Source organism: Camponotus vicinus, unplaced genomic scaffold, assembly GCF_025532165.1.
Source record: "Camponotus vicinus isolate PSW18456_S1 unplaced genomic scaffold, iyCamVici1.0 SCAF_3, whole genome shotgun sequence".
In the NCBI taxonomy this organism is placed as follows: domain Eukaryota; kingdom Metazoa; phylum Arthropoda; class Insecta; order Hymenoptera; family Formicidae; genus Camponotus; species Camponotus vicinus.
In genome coordinates this window covers 12,303,147-12,321,335 of record NW_028141967.1, presented here as the reverse complement: position 1 = coordinate 12,321,335, position 18,189 = coordinate 12,303,147, and the positions used below count along the sequence as shown (strand labels likewise).

The 18,189-nt window shown below is 35.2% G+C and overlaps 1 protein-coding gene across 1 annotated transcript; it reads left to right on the top strand.

Annotated features, from left to right (window-relative positions):
- The first annotated feature begins 17,110 nt into the window (after positions 1-17,110).
- LOC145968596 (uncharacterized) lies at positions 17,111-17,819 on the top strand. The gene has a single exon (XM_083094172.1). It carries the CDS (start codon positions 17,136-17,138, stop codon positions 17,817-17,819), a length of 684 nt encoding a protein of 227 aa, XP_082950298.1. The 5' UTR covers positions 17,111-17,135.
- Positions 17,820-18,189: the final 370 nt, after the last annotated feature.

Genomic DNA, 18,189 nt, shown 5'->3' with positions numbered 1-18,189 from the left:
TGTCTTTCATGTCACTTGTCATCATGTTTTGCACTTCACCTCTAGATTGCGCTGATTCGAAACTGTTCATTTCAAAACACTTGCCTCTCGAACTTGTTATGATGAACGCGCTGTTTTCGTTGTTTGTCCTTTCTTTCTCAAACTTTTTGTCTCTCTTCTGTTTGTAGCAATCTCGCGCAAAATGTCCTTTCTTCTTGCAGTAGTAACATTCCACGGCCATTTTTCCTTGTCGATCACTCCTCTTCTTAAAGTGTGTGTCCTTGTCGCTTCGAGCACCTTTCTTTTTGTCACAGATTTTTACAGCGGCGAGGGCATTTGCGGCACTATCTTCTGCAGTCAACCGACTTTCCTCTTTAATTAATCTTTCAAGTAGCACTCCAACAGTCTGATCCGTCACTGGAACACTGTCCCATGCTGTGCTTAGCATGCTATACTTTGCCGGCAGTGAACCCAGTATTTTTGCCATTATGTCCATCTCGGCCACTTCATGACCAGCATCCTTCAACTGACTGGCCAATTTTTGGACGTTAGTGACGTGCTGTATCACAGTGTCTTCCGACTTCATTTGATACTCGTGGTATCTCTGAAGTAGCAGCAATTTGCTCGACGCTGACTTCCTCTCATAAATACTCGTTAATGTACTCCACATACTTTCAGCAGACGTACAGTTTGTCAGACCTTGCAGCTGCTCTCTCTCGACCGAAGATGCGATCAGGCTCATCGCTTTTGCGTTGTCCTTCACCCAGGTCTTGACCGCAACATTTGCGTCATCGCCGGCGGGTCTTGCTCTGGTTCCGTCCACTATATCATACAAACCGTGCGCAACAAGAGCTTGCTTGATTTCGAATTTCCAGGTTTGGAAGTCTGTTCCATTGAACCTGGTAATGCCTCTTCCGAACATTTCCACCGCCATGTTCGTTTCGATCGTTGCCACGTGGCACTTTCTTCAAAGTTTCTTTATACTGTTCACAACGTTTTTAAACCTCACTAAACGTGCACTGGGCCCATAACCTGTTGATGGATTATGGAGAGGATTAAATGAATATCAGTATATATAAGGCTATAACTTTTAATGAGTGAATCACAGGACCACAAAAGAGCGAGTGGAGCAAAAACGTAATACGACCGGTACGGTTGACTGTCTCAGCGCGAATGCCCAGAATTGGGCGGAAATGATTTCCGAACGTAACGCTCGCACACGATTCTCTGTACATCTAGAATCTTCTCCGCGAACGCAATATCCGGACCGGCGCACGTCGCATGTACATTGATTAACGTGGTACTCGCTCACCGCTGACGCGTACAAATTAAAGATCAGAAATGAAGCACAAATAAACTTTAGTATTCAACAGTGTTTACATATAAGTATATCCCAATCACAGTTATTAAGCACAAAACAAAATGTTTCACCTATCCATTGTTCATGAGTGCGTTGAGGAAAAGATACATATACATTTCGATCAAAATTTCTCGTTTATATAGAATCGTATACAATTATGCATGATTGTATCTGAACTATATTTGTTACTTATATATATTTATATATGACGCAAGACTTATATATAATTATATATTAAACTAACAGAAATCCATATATAATTATACATAAAACATTGTGAACATTATATATAAGTATGCAAAATGCGCACTTATATATAATTATATGTAACAGTTATTGCACTTATATATAAATATATATAATGTTCTGTACTCTATCATTTATAATTATACATATTTTTGCACAATTATATATAGTTTTGTACAATTATATTCAATTCTGCATGAATATACATGAACAATTTTTTACCGGGCTAATCTATATATATATAGGAGCGTGTGCGTCTGGCTGTGTATATGTGTGCGTGTATAAATAATTGACTGAAATATTCCCATTTTGATCATTTTCTGAAACTGTCCTGAAGCTATAGACATTCGCGGCGAAATTCTATGGGAGAAGGTACCGCGGACATTCGAACATTCGTAGAAAGTACTTCGTCAATCGCAGTAATGCGATTATTCTCAGATTATCGCAATATACTTTTGCGATAATCTTAGATTATTCTCAGATTTTTCCTGTGCTGTTAGGGTTAAGATATAAGTATATTTAGATATAAGTGCAAAATATGTTTGCAAAATATATATTTATTAAATTTACTTTTCAATTTACCTGTAATACTTCACAAGAGTTTGGCGAAAGATTGTATTTCTTTTTTAATTCTTCCAACAATTTACTAAGACTTTCAATTTTTTTCTGTTTCCGATAATGTTCTGTTCGTAAACGTTTAATGATTTTATCCTTTTTTTTGGATCTTTCTATTAACATTTTTATTGTTTTTGTCATTTCATCTTGAGACATAGTTTTTAGTTTATTATTTGTTAAATCTCCAGGATATCTAATTTTATTTGTCGAAGTGGAAGTTGAAACTGAGGTTGAAGTTGATGCTGACTCCATATTAATTTGTTCTATATCACTAATTTCTATATTCAAGGAAAAATTGATTAAATTACTTGATGATTTTTGAAAATTTTCTTGAATAGAGTGATCAATTTCTACATTTTCTTTCTCCCTCTGTATTGTTTCATCTTTTTCCTCACTGTAACAGTGTGTTAATAGAATATTACACACACACACACACACACACACACACATAAATTTTTATTTCTTAATTAAATATTAATGTAGAATATTACTAAATCTAATTTCTTATATATACATACATATACGTATATATCTATGTACCCGGGAAGAAAAGTTCATGTTTATTTATATAAAAAAAAGTAAAATTATATATACAGTCTTATATGATTATATGTAATATCACATATGATTTTATCAGAGCATACGTTTTTGTATATGCTTAGATATGATGTCCATCTCTGACCATTTCTGATCATAAAAAATGATATTAGATACCTCACGTCATTTTGTACAATCAGACATAGTCAGATACTGATATCATATCTAAGCATGTATAAAACCAAAGCAAAGGTTAGTTTCATGTATGCTTTGATATAAATCATATATGATATTATATATAATCATTTAAGATTATATATGATTTTACCTTTTTTTATATAGACAAATATAATTTTTCCTAAAAATTATATCTTGCATTATATATTTAATTAATTATTATGCAGTATTTAAAAACAACAGTTATATTTATATTATTATAGAAGCAGCTAAGTGGTACTAGTGGTAGCTAGATGGTTCTTTATGAGAAAAGTGCTGTAATTTTCAGATCTGATAATATTTATTCATATATGACATCATATATGACTATATTTGGCAAAACATAATTAGATATTGACAAAATCCATATGTGGCCAATTTTATATGGACTTTTTTTTCCCGGGTATAAAATTGGCCATATATGGATTTTGTCAATATCTAATTATGTTTTGCCAAATATAGTCATATATGATGTCATATATGAATAAATATTATCAGATCTGAAAATTACAGCACTTTTCTCATAAAGAACCACCCGACAAAAACAGTACGTGAAATCCATGTTATTACCACGTAGATTAATATCGTTGAATCCACGTGGATATTCGAGTGGATAATCCGCTCAAAAACGGTACTAGAATTTACGTGGAATCTATGTGAAAATTTCATGAATTTTCGAGACATATTACTTTTTTCATTTTTCATAAGTGAATATCTTGAACATTTATAAAAGTATATAATTACACTCGGCCATAAGAATAATTTTATTTTTATTTATATTTTATTTTTAATATACGCAATATATATAAATAGGCTATCTTCCGTTTATCCGTTTAATTTCAAATAATCTGTTCCATATTCTGAATCCCAACAAGCGATCCAGATTATTAAACAAATTATTTTAAATTAAATCAGTTTATTAAATTAAACTGACTAAAGGACCGTCTACAATGAAAATAATATCGGTGGAGTGGACGGTGGAGTAAGGCGTAAGACTAGGAGTAATGCGAAATGGATAAGAACAATTCGCTTACGCCTTACTCCACCGTCCACTCCACCAATATTACTTCCATCGTAGACGGTCCTTAAAAGAAAAAATAAACTTCGGACCGTGTTAGTATCAGTTCTTTATATACACTTTATGACGAAAAGTTGAATACGAGTTAGCTAATTTGATGCAGCGCCGCATAACGGCAAAGCGAGGAAGCATATTCTATATACATATGTACTATTACATATTTAGAAACATACAGAGATAATCTTTTTTTTAGCAAACTTTTTTATCTTTCTGAAAGATTTCAGAAATATTGCAAATACAATATTATATAAAATATAAATATTATAATATTATAATATAAATATTATAAATATTATAAAAAACATGATGCAGGTATATTTCTGAAATATTTCAGATACAAAATTACAATTGAAAAATTTTAATAAAATATCTTTTAACATTACAATATTACCGAGTCGTTGAATGATTAATCATAATTTCAATAGAAATATCCACATGAAATCTACATTGATATTTCGAGAATAAAGTACCTCGATGTAATAATGAAAAAAGAAAGTCGTATCCACGTAGATAATTCGTGGATAAATCTGCATCCACGTAAGCCACGTAAAATACGTGGATTCGACGAGGATGTGACGTAATTGTTTTTGTCGGGCACTAGCTACCACTAGTACCACTTAGCTGCTTCTGTAATAATATAAATATAACTGTTGGTTTTAAATACTGCATAATAATTAATTAAATATATAATGCAAGATATAATTTTTAGGAAAAATTATATTTGTCTATATAAAAAAAGGTAAAATCATATATAATCTTAAATGATTATATATAATATCATATGATTTATATCAAAGCATACATGAAACTAACCTTTGCTTTGGTTTTATACATGCTTAGATATGATATCAGTATCTGACTATGTCTGATTGTACAAAATGACGTGAGGTATCTAATATCATTTTTTATGATCAGAAATGGTCAGAGATGGACATCATATCTAAGCATATACAAAAACGTATGCTCTGATAAAATCATATGTGATATTATATATAATCATATAAGATTGTATATAATTTTACTTTTTTTTATATAAATAGACATGGACTTTTTTTTCCCGGGTATGGACTTTTTTTCCCCGGGTATGTATATATAATAGAAATAAAAATTAAATTTATTATATATTTTGATAATAAAAATACATTTACATTTGTTGTGTTATATTAGGAAATATTGTTGGTACAGCATTTTTTTTTAAACGAACACTCATACCAAACTGTTCGATTTCATTCTCTGCAAAATGTTTAATGCAGATTCTGTTATATTTTGTATATGCATTTGCATTATCCCAGTTAGCCAAGTCTGCTCGAACAGATTTCGCCAAGTGCTTGCTAAAAATTGTTGTCAGCAAAAAGGCTACAATTTTACTACAAGAGTTGTTATTACCTGATTAAGCTGGCAGATTGGCGGCAAAAACCGAGCAAAGCTTGCTGACAAAATCCGACAATAAACTGGCGGCAAAAACCAAACAAGATCTGTGCGCACAAAATTTGACGTCAAGTTGGCGGCAAAACCCGAGCAAAATCTGTGCAGGAAAGTCTGATGACAAATTGTCAGCAAAAAGCAAGCAAGCTTGCTGCATGACTTGATGTCAAATTGGCAGCAAGAACCGAGTAAGATCTGCGCGCATAATTTGACGGCAGATTGGTGGCAGAAACCGAGCAGAACCTGCATAATCGGTATTTAGATGCCTTGATTCAATAGTTCCTTCGCTTTCCGCTACGCGATGCACGCTTTCTCACAATCAAATTTCTGTTAGAAGTAGATATAAAGCCTGCTAGTGGCTATTAATAAAAGATCAAAAGTATATTTCTATTGGTTTAATTTTTGATATCTCATACAAGCCTAATATGAGAATATTAAACTGATTAGAATCATCAGGATAAATGGAAAGTTATCCTATTTGAAGCATAAAGCAAGAGTTTAATTATCATATAAATTATGTCTCAATTTTATAAATTAAATTTAATTATTTTCACAATTTACTTTATTATTAATTTAATTAAGTTGAAAGAGAATTTGCTACGTGAGATATAACTACGATATAACATTACATTTCATAGTTATTTATGAAAAGAAAATTATAATTTACCAATAAAACTTATTCTGTAATATTAAATTTTATTGCACTTTGGTCAAAAGCAGATCATGCTCGGTTTTTACCGTCAATATGCTGTCAGATTGCACGTGCGCAGATCTTGCTCGGTTTTTGCCGACAATTTGATGTCAACATGTCAGCAAGCTTTGCTCGGGTTTTGTCACCAATTTGCTGTCAGGTTATGTCAGCAAGGTTTGCTAGCAAAACACGAGCTTAATGCGGACACAGATGGCTATGAATTTGGTGTGGAATTTTGATTAAATTTGCTGCCAATTTGCACGCAATTTGTTAACATTTTGCTTACTGGGATTTTGCTTATTTAAATGTATCAAATTATTTATCCATTTCTGGCGAAATTCTTCTTTATTGGGAAATCTGTAAAAGGAAAAATATTCAAATATATCTCTATTTAAAACCAATTCAAAACCAATTTAATAATTACTAATAATAAATATTTAATTCTACTAAATAAAATTGTAAGATATAATATTTGAGATTAATTTTGACTTACCCATACATTGGAATTTTAGATTTATATTTACTTGATCTGCAACCATTTACAAAACAATAATTAACCATTTTGATATCTTTTGTATTATTAAATAAACTTGAATTATTTTAAAAAAACGAGTGCTTTTTCACTGTTGGATTGACACATGCAGACATTTGAACATTCATTTTAGTTCCTGCATTACACAATGGTCGATGGCGGCGCGACATATCTTGGCTACAACATATATATAGTACTCCTATATTGCTAACTCAGTAGGAGGAGTGAGCGAAAACATAACGGTGCAGACGATACCTTCTCTCTCGCACAGTTAGTCTGTTTTAGCACTTTTGCGCATGCGTCAAATATATATATGGGCAGGGCATGCCTTGGACATAGCCGTTTAACCTAACATTTATATTAGTTACGGAGTAGAAAGGAAAATACAACGTTCGCGTCAGTCACGTTTTCTTGCGTTCTTTATAATAAATTTCATTTAAAGCAAAGAATGGTTGAAAAGTGCTATTTATGTGAGAATAAATATAATAAAAACGAAAACATTGTTTTACACCGGTAAGTATAAAATTCATTGTTGAATAGTGTTTAATTACAGTGAGAGCGAAGCAAAAGAGATAATGGAATTAAAAGAAATGTTTTTTATTTAATCATATTTTTCGTAGAAAAATAATATTAAATGGAATTATAATGCTTTAAAATTATTTGACGTCAAACATTTTTTCTTTAAAAATGCAACTGGTGGAAAAAAAATTTATGTATACTAATAATCCTTACTTTTTTGCTTCATGATTCAATGTACTTGTTAACTTTTTTCTCAAAATTTAGGCTATTAAAATTAATAAAAAAAATTTATTTTCAGATTTCCCAAAAAATGTCCTACATTGATACACACTCATCAACAGTGGCTGAACGCGTGTGGACTAAATGAGCAGGATGATGTATCAAACGTTTATATTTGTAGTAGCCATTTCGAATCCAGCGTTTTTAGAATAAAAAATAAAAGACTAAGGTTACATCGTGGAGCGATCCCTACAATAGATAAACTTTAAATTTAGACGGGCCATCAGAGCTAAACGCGGATGGTAGTGCGTAATTTCAACGAGAATTAAGTTCTCGTTGAAACTTATTTGTGTGCACGGGTCACAAATTTTCTTGGTACGATACCAAGCAAATTTTAAATAATTCTCAATTCGAGAAATTATTTAATTACACAGGCCCACAAAAAAAAAAAATTTGTTTGACTATGAATCAGAACATAGTATTCCCATGTATTTTTCGACGCTGAATCCGAATCCGATGTCCGTTTTATCGTATCACGTCAGGTTTAAGGGCAATTCAAGGTCATATCGTTGAAAAGCGCCCCCAGACAGATTGAAGGTCTGAGAGTCTAACCTCGAGCTCTAAGACCTCAAGCGACTTTACTCCCAAACAACCCAAAGGCCTGAGAATAAATTTTTTGGAACGTTCAGTAACGATTTATATCTTTAAAAAATCAGTGAGTAAATCATTAAATAAGCGTGTTTGAGCTTTTTTAACCAGACACACACTTTTGTGTGTGTACGCTAACGCCGGCGTTTGCATGAGTGCGCGAGTGCATGAGGTCTGTATGTGCGTGCGTGTGTACGTGTGTTAGTGTGTGTGTGTGTGTGTGTGTGTGTGTGTGTGTGTGTGTGTGTGTGTGCGTGCGTGCATATAGAATGCCTGCTGCCCCAGAGGATGCTGGAAATGGTGACAACTCAATGAAGGATGTGTAGAATGATCCATTTTCCGATTCTCTGGAGTAACGAAGCCAGCGAAGGCGCGCTGCCCTGCAGGGGGGCGTTAGGGTGTGATTCAACTTTGATATACTCTTGAACTCGACGTGATATGGTTAAATGGACACCGGATTTGGATTTAGCAACCTCAAAAACATGAAGATACAATATTTGGCCTCATTAATGCGCTTTTCAACGATATGACCTTGAATTGCCCTTAAACCTGACGTGATACGATAAAACGGACATCGGATTCGGATTCAGCGTCGAAAAATACATGGGAATACTATGTTCTGATTCATAGTCAAACAAATTTTTTTTTTGTGGGCCTGTGTTATTATCCCTCTTTTCCCCCCTGTAGTGTTGTAGGCGAGAAAAATATCGGGCCGAAAGTCGCTGAATCGGGAATCGAACCCGAGTCTTTCGCTTGCCGAGCGACTGCTCTTACCACTGAGCTATTCAGACCCTTCAACTCGATACTTCTCGGTCGCCTACAAATATATATTAAATTAGGAAATAACGCCATCTTCCGCCGGCGTGAATTTAAAATAACTATAAGAAATTAGGCTCCGTATATTAAAACATAAACTTTAAATTTAGACGGGCCATCAGAGCTAAACGCGGATGGTAGTGCGTAATTTCAACGAGAATTAAGTTCTCGTTGAAACTTATTTGTGTGCACGGGGCACAAATTTTCTTGGTATGATACCAAGCAAATTTTAAATAATTCTCAATTCGAAAAATTATTTAATTATTATCCCTCTTTTCCCCCCTGTAGTGTTGTAGGCGAGAAAAATATCGGGCCGAAAGTCGCTGAATCGGGAATCGAACCCGAGTCTTTCGCTTGCCGAGCGACTGCTCTTACCACTGAGCTATTCAGACCCTTCAACTCGATACTTCTCGGTCGCCTACAAATATATATTAAATTAGGAAATAACGCCATCTTCCGCCGGCGTGAATTTAAAATAACTATAAGAAATTAGGCTCCGTATATTAAAACATAAACTTTAAATTTAGACGGGCCATCAGAGCTAAACGCGGATGGTAGTGCGTAATTTCAACGAGAACTTAATTCTCGTTGAAATTCTCTGATGGCCCGTCTAAATTTAAAGTTTATGTTTTAATATACGGAGCCTAATTTCTTATAGTTATTTTAAATTCACGCCGGCGGAAGATGGCGTTATTTCCTAATTTAATATATATTTGTAGGCGACCGAGAAGTATCGAGTTGAAGGGTCTGAATAGCTCAGTGGTAAGAGCAGTCGCTCGGCAAGCGAAAGACTCGGGTTCGATTCCCGATTCAGCGACTTTCGGCCCGATATTTTTCTCGCCTACAACACTACAGGGGGGAAAAGAGGGATAATAATTAAATAATTTCTCGAATTGAGAATTATTTAAAATTTGCTTGGTATCGTACCAAGAAAATTTGTGCCCCGTGCACACAAATAAGTTTCAACGAGAACTTAATTCTCGTTGAAATTACGCACTACCATCCGCGTTTAGCTCTGATGGCCCGTCTAAATTTAAAGTTTATGTTTTAATATACGGAGCCTAATTTCCTACAATAGATGTTCTAAATCCAGTAGTGAAAGAAAGTAAGTCATTTAAATATAACTAAAGCAATAAAACAAAACCTATAAATTACTATAGATATGATAAAAAAGCATTGAAAAAGATGAGCATTAATAATTATTTACAAAAATAAATCTTTCCTTAATTCTTTCAGAAAACATTGAAAATGATGATGAGACAGCGACAAACATTTTCCCCAAAACATTGGCAGATAGCATCACTATTGATGACAGAATGGAAGAGCAGTTGACGTCGCCAAACAGCAATATTGGTAATTTATTTGTTGTATTTTCCAATTAATATTTTTTTATATAAATATATTTTTATTGGAGTAATGTGCTTTATATACTTGATATTGAATCACAAAATGATAATATAATGGAAGTTACATTTAAAAATAATATTAATATCGATTTATTTATAAAAAAAATATTTTTTTTAATTTCAGGTACTGAAAATAATGAAGATGATCATGAAGAACAACTTATACTCCAGAGACCTGATACTGGAGAGCCCGATACTCTACAGTTTGATATTCCAGAGTCCGTTACTCCGCAGCCCGATACTCTACAGTTTAATATTCCAGAGTCCGTTACTCCGGTGAAACAGCGTCAGTTTGCAGAGGCACGATATATTTCTGAAATTGATCTGTGTGATGTCGCAACTCCTCGAAGAGCTAAAAGAACATTAACATTTGTGAAGTTGACTGATAAGAAGAAGTCTAAACAAATGAAATGTTTGCAAGACACGAATAGGAGACTAAATAAACGAATCGTCTCTTTGCAGCAAATGGTATCCCATATCCGTAAAAAAGGATTGATTTCGAAAGATGCTGAAGATGTAATGTTGATAAGCTAAATTTTATCATTGAAATTCTATCATTAAAATTGGCAACAGGATATTCGCAACGTATTTTGGAATGGCCTCTAAGATGATCAACTTTTGATCATCTAATTTCGGGACATTGATGTAAAAAAATCGGAACAGAATTTTAAAAAATCATTGATTTTTTATTGTATATACATCACATTAAAAAATACTTTTTATATAGCGCGTGCGATGTGATAATGCACATACCAATTAAAAACTTGAAAATCAGACAAATAGACAAATAATCAGACAAATAGACATAGAAAATGCGTTTATTTAAAATTTTCATGTTATGCTAGCTAATGAATTTGCTAATTGCTAATTATGCTAATTAATGAATATACGATCTATTATATTTTACATCATTTTATATTATGTAAAAATCGGAACAAATGACGTTCCGCCTAAGGTTCTTTCGAGACAAATCTAATGAAAGCCGTAAATCGACATGTCTCGAAAAATTGGGGAAACAGTTAGTCACTTAAATACCCACAATTATATAAAAAGGTGCAACTATCTTTCATAAGTTCTGTTTTTTATTCATGCGTAATAAACAGCTTATTATTTTTAATATTATTTCATTTATTTTTATTTAGGATATAATGCCTTCAAAAATAAAAGAAATTATATCTTGGAAATTAAAAAAAAGGGGCGTTATTCTCCAGCACTTCGAAGCTTTGCTCTAACTTTACACTTTTATTTCCCAAAAGCTTATAATTATGTAAGAAAAACATGGGATAAACTATTGCCAAGCCCTTCGACTATTAGACAGTGGTATCGTGTTATTGATGGATCGCCTGGCTTCACAAAAGAAGCTTTAAAAGCAATTGCATTACGATCTCAAGATTTTAAAGCTGTTGTTGTTAATTTGGTTCTAGATGAAAAATGTCTATAAGAGAACAAAATATTTATGACAAAGAAAGATTTCACAGTGGTGTGGATTACGGCACATTGAAAGATTTTCACAATAGTGACAGTATTCTTCCAGCTAAATCCGCTTTAATGTTTATGGCAGTGTCATTAAATGATCATTGGAAAGTTCAGTAGTTAGCACTAGGAGAGTTCTAACGCAGGAATCTCAGGGGGGTGAGGGGCGAGGGGATCTCAGCGGCGCGGGGGAATGACGTCACGCAGGATGGAGGGGGGATGACGTCACGCGGGTTCTAACTCAGGTCCTATCAGGGATGACGTCACGCGGGTTCTAACTCAGGTCCTATCAGGGATGACGTCACGCGGGATTTCGGTGGCGCGGGGGATGACGTCACGCGGGATTTTGGCGGCGCGGGGGCTGCGGGGCGGGGGACGCTTGGGGACGTGTTGGATGTTTTATGACAAGTATAAACAATAAAACAATATAAACAGCGATATTCCTTTGAAGGATTGGATCTTGGAACCTTCTTTTTCTTTTTTCTTTCTTCTTTATTTATTTATTTTTTATTTATTTATTTTTTATTGCTGATGTTCGGCTGCTCTGTACCCTTGCCGCGCGTGTGAGAGAGAACGATAAGAGTGCGAAAAGAACGCGTACGAGAGAGAACGATAGCGAGACTTATAATTAGTGCGAGAGAGAGCGCAAGAGAAAGGCGTATAAATAATTGCAATTTTTTGTTACAATTAAAAATATATATAATTTATTTAAATGTGTGAGTTTAATAAAAGTATACAATATAAAAGAAAAATAATAATATATAAAATAGACCGCCGGGCTATGTTGGGGAAGCCGTTTCTGAAAACAGAAGAAAACATATGCATTTCATTAGTTTAAATTATTTAATAATTTATTTTAAAATACTTTTGATATATAATAAATTAAAAGATACTTACAATGTTATCCATGACTCATCTATTTTAATTTGTGCAAATAGGGCACATGTCGCAGGGCAATATTTGATTCAAACATTTTCTGCATCCTTTGCATGACATATTTTCCAAATTAACATAAGCTATGGTTCTATGTTCTCGAACAGAACTAGTTTCTTCAAACTGATGCGGATCTTCTAGAAAGCATTCGGTACAATATTTTGATCCATTTTCCATGTAGTAATAGGAAATGCAACATATCTTTGTTGCTTCGTTGTATGTTATTATTTCAGGTATGCTTAAATCTCGCTGTTTCTTTTGTAACCGTTCATCAAGAATATCGACACTATTGTTACTATCGTAATCACTGTCCTTCGCCAAGGGTTCTATATCAGATCCATCATCTTCCATCTCTCTCCTCTCTCTCTCCTCTCTCTCTATCTCCATCCTCTCCGCCACAACTGGATCCATCCAATAATCGTAATCATCATCCGTATCGTCGTCGATGATAATTACGTTTTCTTCAGCCACCGTATCATCGTCGATGATAATTACGTTTTCTTCAGCCATTGCACAAGACTACCGAAACACAGAAGAGCAACGAAAGAAATGATACTCTGGTGCAGCAGACCACCGAAACACAGAAGAGCAACGAAAGAAATGATACTCTAGTGCAGCAGAGTCCTCTTCATTATATTTTTTTAACATACACAATATAAATAGAAGTATTCTTTGAAGGATTGGGCGGATGGAAATACGTAGATAAAAACACATTTTTGAGATATTTCGGGGTCCGACCTTTTCGAGCAATTTGTGAATCATAACGAGATAACAACACATTTTCAACCCTAGGTTCAGTTACAAAAAGATTTTTTCTTTGTGCTCCCCCCCCAACAATCTCTGAAAGTTTGTTGGCTGAATATAAGAAGGATGACATAAAGTTATAAAAATATATATAAGGTTATAAAAGGTTTTTTATACCCTTATATATTTTTTATAACTTTATGTCATAAACTTATATTTTGAGATATTTCGGGGTCCGACGTTTTCGAGCAATCTGTGAATCATAGCGAGATAATAACACATTTTTGAGATATTTCGGGGTCCGACGTTTTCGAGCAATCTGTGAATCATAGCGAGATAACAACACATTTTCAACCCTAGGTTCAGTTACAAAATTTTTTTTTTTTTGTGCCTCCAACAATCTCTGAAAGTTTGTTGGTTGAATATAAGAAGGATCGAAGCGCATCAGATCATAGTACGTGATTTGAAAGCGCATCGACACGACGGTATAGCAAAAGTGTAGTCAAAAATTATAGTGTTCTGTCAGAAAGTGTGATAATATATATATATATATATATATATATATATATATATATATATATTGTGTCATTATATATAAAATGGAAAACATCGAACAGACTGAACGCGACCTGGTGGAGCCAACCAAATTGCCACCTTGGGCGAATATTTTGCATGGCTACAACGATGCAACGAGTACATCGAGTCGCTGGAAGAACAAAGTCGGATCAAACGACCGCGATTATCGATCGGGAATCGACAATCGCTGATTGCTCGAATCGCGCGACTCGAAGGTGCAAAGACTCGATTGCAGAGACAGTTTATGCCCAGTGGTGGTAATTACAGTGGCGACAATAACGCGGGTGCCGGATGTAGCGCGCATCAAAATGAACTTGTGTGGCGCGAGATTGATACCGCGTTCGATAACCGTATTCTAACCGGTGCTGTGATTAACGCAAACCATATCGAACCTCGTCAATTTCTCGAGGACGCCAAAGACATCGTGCTCGAGCAAGTGCAAGACGTTATAAGAAGATACAACAGTGTAAAATTGAACACTATATTCAACGGTGAATTTGTGTCGGGTGATAAGCGTGCGAATAAAAGTATCAATACGAGAAACTGTGAACTCTTTCGCACGTCTGATTTACACGAGTGGTATGAGCGCAGCGTTATCGAGCCCACCCTAGCATTGCTAGAAGAATTTCAGGAACGCGATAGTGGCTGGGCATTGTCGCGAATACAGAATTTAACTGTAAATATAAATAAGTATAATCCTATGCGCGCGGGATGTTATATTAAATTGCCGCGAGAAATTATGATGAAGAGAGCTGTAATTAATGTACAATCTAGAGACAATGCGTGTTTCGCGTGGGCAATGGTGGCCGCTCTATACCCCGCTGAAAGAGACACGAATCGGGAATCTTCATATCCCCACTATACGACGGTGTTAAATGTACAAAATATTGAGTTTCCGATGACATTGAACCAACTAAAAAAGTTTGAACATATAAACAATATCTCCATCAACGTGTACAGCATCGAGAAAGAAAACAGCATTGTCCCGATACGTCTTTCGGAGCAGAAACGGGATAAACATGTCAACCTGTTGTATGTGGAAGACGGCAACAGCGTCGGACGTTTCGCATGGATCAAGAACTTATCCCGGCTCGTGAGCTCGCAACTGAGCAAACACAACGGTCAAAGATATATCTGTGATCGGTATGTATAATTTGAATAATTTATGCAATTATAAAATATAATGCATTGCATAAATCTTTAATTTAAATATTCTTTTACAGATGCTTGCACTATTTCGGATCGGAGGACAAGTTGCAGTCACATACGGTAGACTGCGGAAAAATAAACGACTGCGCTATCCGATTGCCGAGCGATAAGGACAAGTGGCTCGAGTTCAACAACTACACGAGGAAAGAGCGGCTTCCATTTGTGATCTATGCCGATTTGGAATGTGCGTTGACAAAGACTGACGAAGAAAAAAATTATCAGCATCAAGGTATTTAGTATAGCGTATTATATGCATTGTTCGTTCGACGACTCGTTATCCGCGTACCATTCTCGCCGCAGTATTGATTGTATCGCGTGGTTCGCCGAAGAACTTAAAAATTTAGCGTTACGTGTAAAGACTATTTTAATGACTACAAATGTCTCCATGGTAAATTTAACATCGGACGAGTGGGAAAAATTTCACAGCGCAACGCATTGCCATATTTGCGAAAAACCGTTTACGCAAGAAGACGATACACGCGTACGCGATCATTGTCATTTGACCGGACGATATAGGGGTCCCGCGCACTCAAATTGCAATCTAAATTACAAAGAATCATTATATATTCCGATAGTCTTTCACAATTTATCAGGTTACGACGCGCATTTCATTATCGAGGATATAGCCACAGCGTTCGAAGGGGAAATCGAATTACTTCCGATAACCAAGGAAAAGTATATATCGTTTACAAAAACTGTTAAAGTTGCACAAGACAATTGGAAAAATTATATAAAATTAAGTTTTATCGATTCGAACAAATTTCTTACAGCAAGTCTCGACAAATTGGCATCTTATCTAGACAAAGACAAATTCAAAATTTTAAAATCAGAATTTCAAAATTTATCTGCAGAAAATTTCAGTTTATTAACACGGAAAGGCGTCTTTCCGTACGAATACGTCGACTCTGTAGATAGGTTGCAAGATACGTGTTTACCACCGCGCGAATCGTTTTACAGTTCTTTGACCGGTGAAACTATATCCGAGAGTGATTACGCGCACGCCGAGAACATCTGGACGCGATTCTCCATTCGAACGCTAGGCGAGTATAGCGATTTGTACCTGAAAATCGACGTCTTGTTATTAGCCGATATTTTTGAAAACTTTCGCGATAGTTGCATCAAAAGTTACGGACTCGACCCCGCGTATTATTATACTCTTCCCGGATACACGTGGGATGCCATGTTAAAGCATACAAAGATTACGTTCGAATTGCTTACCGACATCGACATGGTCATGTTTATCGAACGCGGTATACGCGGTGGTCTGAGTCAGTGTTCCAACAGATACGCGCGCGCTAATAACAAGTACATGCAACAATCGTACGATCCATCGAAACCATCGTCGTACTTGATGTATTTCGATGTAAATAATTTGTACGGATGGGCAATGTGTCAACCGTTGCCCTATGCCGATTTTCGATGGGTCGACGACGTGTCGAATTTTGACGTAGCATCGATCGCGTTAGATTCGCCTACGGGTTATATCCTCGAAGTCGATCTCGAGTACCCGCAACATCTTCACGATACGCACACTGACCTACCATTTTGCCCGACACGCGATAAGCCGCCCGGCAAGCGGCAAGACAAACTCCTCGCAACGCTATACGATAAGAAGCGTTACGTGATACACTACCGTAATCTACAGCAATGTACGCGACACGACCTTCGCGTTACAAAAATACATCGCGTATTACAATTTACACAATCTCCGTGGCTTCGCAGTTATATCGCAGTTATATCGCAGTTATATCGAATTAAATACACAGTTTAGAACACTCGCGAAAAATGATTTTGAAAGAAATTTATATAAACTGATGAATAACGCGGTATTTGGCAAGACGATGGAAAATGTGCGTAATCGTGTCGATGTAAAATTATTAACAAAGTGGGACGGATGATACGGAGCAGAAGCAATGATAGCGAAACCAAATTTTCATAGTAGAAGCGTCTTTTCGGAAAATTTGGTTGCCATAGAATTACGCAAACTTGAAGTGAAATTTTATAAACCAATCTATGTCGGCATGTGCATACTCGACATTTCTAAAACGTGCTTGTACGAATTTCATCATGAGTACATGTCACCGCTATATCGTGATAAATGCCGGGTAATGTACACCGACACAGACAGTCTTATATACCACATTGAGTGCGAAGATGTCTATGAAAATATGAAACGTGATATCGCTAGTTTCGATACGAGCGATTATCCAATTGATAACGCGTACGGTATACCGCTCGTGAATAAAAAAGTACCGGGTTTAATGAAAGATGAAAATAACGGCGCGATAATGACCGAATTCGTCGGGCTTAGAGCAAAAATGTATGCGGTGAGAGTGGACGGGAAAAAGGATACGAAGAAGGTTAAAGGTGTCAAAAGTAACGTTGTTGCGAGAACGATAACATTCGACGATTACACGCGGTGTCTGAATGACGAAATAGAAATGACACGACAGCAATCTTGCATAAGATCGAAATTGCACAAAGTGTATACCGTCCGCGAGACGAAAATTGCTCTGAGTCCGTACGATGACAAGCGGTATATCGTACCTGATTCGACCGACACGTTACCATGGGGACATTATAGGATACCCTTATAATATAATATAATATATATATGTAATGTAATATAGTATGTGATATAATGTAAGATATTATACTATAAAGAAATATTATTTTTGTATATGTATCTCACATATGTATATGTATTTCATATATTGTATTATATACGATTATTGGAAAGGATGTATTAATAAAGATTTTTGTATTTTTATATATTTCATGTATATTTTTTATATGTTGTACATATTTTTTCTTAAAATTAAAAATAAATACAATTTGTATTAATTAAATCACATTGTCCTTATGTATCCAAGAATTGTGCGAATTGTCAAATCCCAACCATTTCACGTAAACCTCGTTACCCCTCCTACGCAGTATTTTCTCCACGAGATACACGTCCGGATAATT